This window comes from Fukomys damarensis, unplaced genomic scaffold, assembly GCF_012274545.1.
Source record: "Fukomys damarensis isolate Sample0158 unplaced genomic scaffold, DMR_v1.0_HiC HiC_scaffold_12, whole genome shotgun sequence".
Classification (NCBI taxonomy): Eukaryota; Metazoa; Chordata; class Mammalia; order Rodentia; family Bathyergidae; genus Fukomys; species Fukomys damarensis.
In genome coordinates, this window is record NW_022900924.1 from 30,289,271 (window position 1) to 30,296,920 (window position 7,650).

Sequence of the window (7,650 nt, forward strand, 5' to 3'; positions counted from 1 at the left end):
GTGGGTGGCCCTGCATGCACGTGCATGGCTCCACCTCTTAGCATGCTGAGGTTGGGGGCTGGGGTGAGAGCTGCAGGCTAACTCCCCAGGACTTCAAATATTAAAAAGCTGTATGAGGGCTGGGGATTTAGCTCAGTGGTTTGCCACCTGCCTAGCAAGTGCAAGGTCCTGAGTTCAATCCTTGCTCAAAAAAAAAAAATGCTGTATGAATCACCTTCTATAAAATCAGGCTTAATTGTTTAAAATGTTAATTCAAAATTTAGTGCCACTAAATTTAGCCTGGATCTGATGTTTGAACACTGTCTTAAAGTGTTAAGGGTGTGTTGGGGTTTTAAGCTCTGGCCAAGTACAGCACACTGTGCACAGCAACCAAACTTTGTCCATTTGAGGTATTTCATATTTTCTTATGGATTTTCCTAGACTAATTGTAGAGAATGGCACTTTTGAATTAGCTATTCATATCAATGAACTCTTGTTTATATGCCTCTTACCTTACTTTCAAATTCTTGCCTACATTTTCCTCCTTTGTAATGGGAAATATGACCAAGAGCATATTATGATTCCTATTTTATTTATCTTTAAAGCTACAGTAGCATCTTGACATTTCCATTTTCCAGTGTGCCCACCTGGTTTTTTTGGTTTGAATTGTTCTAACATCTGTGACTGCACAAATGGAGCCAATTGTGATGCAGTGAGTGGACAGTGCATTTGTCTTCCATGTTTCCATGGCAGCCAGTGCAAGAAAGGTACAGTCAGAGCATTTTTAAGCATGTGAGTGTGAAGACTCTGATGAGATCTTTCCATAGAGGAGCAAAGGTGTAAACCCAAATTAAAAACATGAAATGATACCAAAACCTGTCATGTAAAGGTACAAGACCCCAATGATGAATGTAACTTACTGTATTCTTAGAATGTACCAATAAACTCAATTTAAAAAAAGCCAAACAGATATGAAAACAATGACCTAAATTTTTTGGCATTAACACAACAATTCATTCAATGGCCCAATATGGGTCCATTTAATCTTTTGCTGATGGTCAAAAATCTTATTTGCCTTTAATGGAATTATTTAAAGTCTCAAAGTTCCATTAAAATTGTTCAGCTTCAATAGGTAAAGAGTCTACATCTGGATGAAAGTAAATATTTCCTTAAGATTGGTGTACATATTGGATTCAACTACTAAAACTGATACAAATAATTTATGAAAATATTGAAAGACATGGAGTAAGCATTTATCACTAGAAAGTAATCACATCTATGTGTGTGTATGAAGATATAAAGGTGAGAATTTGTTCCATTCAATTTGAAATACAATATGACACAACTCTAAAAATCACTAATTGTGTCTACTGGAAATGTTGCCTGTCGAAATAACTCATCACTAAATAAGAATTCCATTTAAGAATTTTTAAAATATATTTTATTAGTGGATATTAATTTTACAATATATTTTCAGTGTGGCTTACATGAGTATAGCACATTTCATCTCCCTTATTACCTTTATGCCTCCCCTGTCTTGTCCCCCTTATTTCCTTTTCCTAGTCTGAAAATGGTCAAAGTCCCATTTTAACCTGTATTTTGTACATTTTTGTGTTCATGGCTGCAACAATCATAATGATAATGTTTTGAGGATATACTCCTAAGTGAAATAAATAAGTCACACACGTGAAATACCGAACACTTTCTCTGGTGTGAAAAATTATAACAGTACACAAGATCCTAATGAGATAATTAGCAGTGTGAAATAGGAAGAAAAGGGCTAAAGTTGTAGGGAAAGTGGGAAGGGTAGGGCAAAGGTAATGAGGGAAAAGAAAAAAATATGAGAAAAAGGAAATAAAATGTTTGTAAATGGGGAGGAGAGCAGGGGGTGAAGGGAGAACAGGGATAAGGGGAAAAAATGAGAACCAAGACCTGTCATGTAAAGGTGCAAGATCCTAATGATGAATGTAACTGTACTATATACCTAAAATGTACCAATAAACAATGAAAAAAATCCCAAATAATTTATCTATTGTGAGAAACTATAATTGTAAATAAGATCCTAATTGCATAATTGACAATGTGAAATAGGAAGAAAAGGGCTAAAGGTATAGGAAAAATGGGAAGGATAGGGGAAAGGAAATAAGGGAAAATTAAAAACTATGAGAAAATGAAAAAAATGGAAATAAAGTTTTTGTAAATAGGGAAGGGAGGAAGGAGTGAAGGGAAGTCAGTGGTAAGGGGAAAAAATCAGAAGCAAGACCTGTCATGTAAAGGTACGAGATCCCAATGATGAATATAACTGTACTGTATATCTAAAAAGTACCAATAAACTCAATAAAAAGAAAAAAAGAATGAAACTTTTTGTAATGAGTCAAAGTTATTTTCTTCTACTTTAAAAGTAGTCTATATATTAGTTCCATATCATACTCTCAGATGTCATAAATCTATATATTTTATTTCAACTTATTTATTATTTAGTAATTCTGTAAAATGACCATGATCATGGCTTGTTTCTGTGTTAAATTCTGGAAATATAGTAGGATCCATAGAGCTTATAATCTTCTACAGAGATACATGATAAATTACTTTTTGAAAAAGCATTACAACTAGTACACTTAGTTATTAAACATTATCTCTTTCTCTACGCTCCTGTCTTCAGACAGTTTACTAAGTGCTGAAAATATGAACCAGTGTCAAAGTGAATTGATTTTAAGAACTAGTGGTGAATCAGATACAGAATGAACTTCATTTCTTAGATATTCCAAAACGTTACTGTCTTCTTCTGAACAGAAAATGCCATTTTTCATCTTATTTTTTGCTATCTGCAACTCAATCTTGAGGAAATTTTATCTGTAATCTCAATTTAGATGCACCAGTAAAAGCCCAAAAGATTAATTTTTCAGCATTTCTCTTTCCTTGGTAGAGTAGGAGCCTGGATGTTTGGACACAATTGTCATCACCTTTGTAACTGTGAAGGAGAAAACCCTTGCCACCAAGTAACTGGAAAATGCCTCTGCCCACCAGGCAGAACTGGAGCTGAATGTAAAGCTGGTAAGAGTCAAAGCCCCTAAGGACACCGCTCTACTTTGTGTTTATACAGAGATCTATCAATAATTGTATTCTAGAAACTGTGTGCTATTGATAAACATACTTAAGGTTGGTTTCTTCATTGCCCATTATGAGTCAGGTTTGTAGCTGTCACTCCCCAGACGCCCCACCTCAGCACCTTGGTTGACAAAGGGTATATGGAACAAACCTCAGAGAGAAAGAACTAAACAGCTTGATCACAACAATGACTCACAGGAGTCACTAGAATGAAGGCAATTATAAGGTATAATCCAGGAGGAATTCTTGAGTGTCAAGCTCCAAAGTCATATTTGGGAACTGGAATTTATACTTATTTTCCTTTCAACTCACAGAAGGATGACCTGAAATGTAAAGTTCTACTTCTTTAGGAGCTGACCTAAGAAGAAGAGAGAGTAGATTGGGTTGTTAACTAATCAGTTGCTGTCAGACTTAACAATTGCCTCCCAGATGGGAAACTTATGTACTATTCACAACAGACCCAAAGAACCAGTCCTCCCCGTGACAATACAGAGTAGTGTTTAATCTCGGAATTTATTTTCCTTATCTTCTAATAGAGGAGCGTTGTCACTATGTATTTCTGAAATCATTTCATGTACTAATAATCAGTGACACTGTAATTTTGGACTTCAATAATGGTGAGAAAGTCACAATAACCATACAGATTATCACAGTTCACTAGCCCCACCCCTTCATTCAAGCTTGCTTCCAAGCAAGAGCAGTAATTGCTGTTTTCTTGGCAAATCAGCATCTATCCAGTTTGCTTCTGTTCATTCAGTCATTACTGCAAACCTATGAGATTGCCACTATTCCTATTCCTATCTGACAGAAGAGGAAGCTGGAGCACAGAAAGTTAGTAAGTAATAGACCAAGATTTAAACCTAGGTAGTCATTCCAGGCTTTATGCTGTGGCATCAGTGGACAACACTGTGTTGTGTGCATGTTAGTATGTAGACTAGGTTAAAGAAAGAACTCTGGGGGCCAGGGGCCAGGGATTTAGCTCAGCAGTTCGGTGGCCTCCCCTGCAATTTCAAGGACCAGAGTTCAATCCCCAGTACCAAAAAAAAAAGAAAGAAAGAAAGAACTCTGTTTTTATTTTCAATCCCTTCAGGTTGCATTGTTGACAGACTTGTAGAATTATCACCAAGGAATTGTGAATATTCTTTGGGATCTTCCAATCTGCAGTTTACAGATATGGATTTGTTTGTTTGGTTTTATCTTTTGCTTTTTGAGAGCTGTAATTATTTAAATCTCACTGCTTATAAACTTCTCTCATGCTGGCTTTTAATTTTTTAATTAATATTTGTTGAAAGAATTCTTGCTCCTTTTCTCATCCTTCTTCATGAAGTCATGATACAATCTTGTCATAACTACAATAAATCTGTGGGAAAAAATGCACATTACACATCATCTTTGATTCATCATTAAAAGTAGAATCCTTACTGCATTTATGGTACTTCATGAATATTGGAGAAAACCATTCATATCTATTGAAATCTATTTTACATTTTAGTTTATTGTAGGTGTTTTTATTGTATAGTAAGTGGCAGATTTGGGATTTGAAACAATCTGTGCTCAGAGTCAGAATTAATATCCCATCCTATCACCTCTGAAGAGGGAAAAAAGAATAGGAATGGAGTTTGCTTATTTCTCTGAGCACCCAACATGGTATTCATTAACCACATGTTGTTATGTAAATTGAATTTTACTTAGAATTCACCTCCTTAGGCACACATGGCACATTTCAAATGCTCAGTGGCCATATGCAGCTGTTGGCTACCATATTGGATAACACAATATAGAACATTTCCCTTGTTGCAGGAAGTTCTATTGGACACCATTCAAGAGTAGTTTAAATCTAGCTACTAAGCAAAGAAAGCTTGTGGACGGTGTGCTAATTAAAAACTTACCGTGTCTTCTATGGCCTAAATTCCTGTATTACATAGCCTGTCCCTGACCACAAAGAAATTGTCACATGACTCTGGGTCATATGTATTATATATGCATTCTCCATGGATATTTCAAGGTTCCTCTTGTCACAAGCCCCTTAAAGTAATGTCAGCCTACACAGATGCGCTACAAGGTCTTTTATTCGCATTTTTATTTTCAATTAGGCACAGTTCGTTTGCAATATTAACTGTGAGCAGCTGCATCGATGCTGGCGCCATAAAGATAAAAGACCTCGATTTAACTTGGACTCTGGTAGAGGACCTATTAAACAGCCATAATATTAATTCATAAAAGAATGTAACAAGTTGTTACTGGATTATTCCCTCCCCCTTGGTAAATTAACATTTGCAGACATTCAAACAGATGTCTTAAATACATATCATTATTAGCATGAAAATGTGGTATTTTTATAAATTAAAATCAGATTCTTTACCACTCAGGGGAGATCCTGACTAATAACTCCCTTTTAAACAAGAAACATGGTCTTACCACCAAACTAAGCAATCTTGTAACACACTAGGTTTGAGATAAATTTGAAATGACTCAGTTTTTTTAGAGTTTAATATTTAGAGAGATTCACTTGCATTGACTTTAAAACTTACTCTAGAAATAAACTGCTATTCCTTCACTGAGGAAGAGATTTAATTATTGTCTTTTATGTTGCTTCTTTATAGGAAGAATCAATTGAAAAATTAGTTTACTTCGTACTTAAAATGTAGTTAGTTAATTAGGACAAGACAGCTAGACCATACTTTAACCCACCTTCATGATGCAGGAAATTTAAAGAAAAAAGCATCCAAATGCTCATGGAATATTTATGAGAAACTGGTCTTGAACCCAGCTGTTATTGAGACAATGCAGAAATATTTAACAAAATTTTGCCCACTGGCTCAGAATGTTCTCTGCTACCATATCTTCAATTCTCTGTTGCTATTTCCTAAATTTCACTTTCCAACCTTCTGCATTCTTTTTTGAGCTTTCTTCTTCATACGTTTAATACCTTGCATCTTACCACATAGTGTGGGAGAATGAGAAAAGAGCAACAGAAGAGAATTCAGAAACCAACTGTGCCATTTTTCAGGGTGTAACAATGGAGCAGATACCTTATGCTACATCAAAACTCAGTTTATTTCTTTATAGAATGAGAGAACTTACCTCACTGCCTTGCCTATCTCACAGGTGTTTGTTAGAACCAACTACAATAATGGAGCGGGAACCTACTTTAATTGTATCAAAGTAGGTGATTGTTAGGATTGTAAAGTTAACTTTCCTTAAACTTTGTGAAGTTGAGTTATTTCCCAGCCCTGCTTGACTGACAAAGAAATATGAATCAAATTCTCTTCTGTGGTTTGGGCTTTCTTCTTATCCTAAAAATCCTTTAAAAATAAATAAAACAAATCTTTATTCTCTACTAATTCTCCTCTGGGTATCAGACCAAGAGCAAACATCCAGGCTGGTCCCTTTTAATCCATATTTATTTATTAATAGAGCTAAGGCTTTTTGTTCTCCCACTTCAATTTCCCTACTGGTTTCAAGCGCTGTGAAATTCAACTGGAAAAATCACCTGGGTCCGTTAGTAGATACATCTGCTTTGACAACAGTGGACATACAGAGGATAGCTCTTTTGACACCTGCTAAGAGACAAAGAATTTAATTTAAAGCCATTTTACTTTCAACAATAGAAACACAAATAATTGTGTTTTTAACCTGAAGACAAATCTCATCTTGCTCATGCAAGGTGAATATCGCCTTTTTCTGACCTCAAAGAGACTAATCCATTTTTCCCTGTGTCCCTCACTATGCTACTATAAATGCTGTTGAATAATCTAATTCAGAGAAGGCACTTTAAAAATATCTATTTCTCTCCTGACTTCTTTTCAGTTTTGTCACTAACTTCCTTGTTATTCCCTACCCTCTTTTTTTCCCATTGACATGCTTGCTTTTGTTATATAACATTCTAGCTTAGGAAAAAAAGAAAACACTTGATAAAAGAGAATTTTTTTTTTACAAGTCTGTCATTATCCTGTTAAATTCCAAGAAGTGATAAGAAGATGTTGTGTTTGAAAAGCACATTTGAATTGCTTTTATTTTTTATTTTCCCCTCACAGAATGCATACCAGGCCATTCTGGACCTAACTGCTCTGAAGTACCAGTGTGCCCATAGAGCTTGCTATAACCCTCTCAACCAGAGCTGCATTTGCCCGCCTAAAAGAATGGGTCCAACCTGTGAGGATAATGGTTCTGAGAGTCCTCAGTAATCAAATGCCGACAGCTTTTCGGTTGGTGATTAGAATTTTATTGAAATTCACCTGCAGCCTACCATCATAACTTAGGCTGAAAAAAATGTACATATTCAGAGCTTTTAGTCCAATTGCTCCTGTTATGAGGTGAAAAACAAAACATCTCTACTTTATCACCTCATGCGTAAGTCCCATTCTCTAGCCTAACTGTCCTAAATTCCTTTTACTAAATAACATACCCAAGAATAAGAGAACAGTATTTTTCAGGGTCTGAACCATAGTAACACTTGGGCTAATAAAATAACTATACACACACACACATGCATATATACACACACATAAATACACACACACACACACACACACACACACACATATATATATATATATATAT

General features: G+C 35.5%; 1 protein-coding gene across 1 annotated transcript in view; it reads left to right on the forward strand.

The window, feature by feature from the left end:
* Window positions 1-7,279, forward strand: part of LOC117285711 (multiple epidermal growth factor-like domains protein 6) — a 7,523-nt gene extending 244 nt beyond the window's left edge. The window contains exons 2-4 of the mRNA XM_033762514.1: window positions 618-746; window positions 2,911-3,033; window positions 7,125-7,279. Of these exons, the coding sequence (XP_033618405.1) occupies window positions 618-746; window positions 2,911-3,033; window positions 7,125-7,180 (308 nt within the window). The 3' untranslated portion in view covers window positions 7,181-7,279. The remainder of the gene's footprint in view (window positions 1-617; window positions 747-2,910; window positions 3,034-7,124) is intronic.
* Window positions 7,280-7,650: the final 371 nt, after the last annotated feature.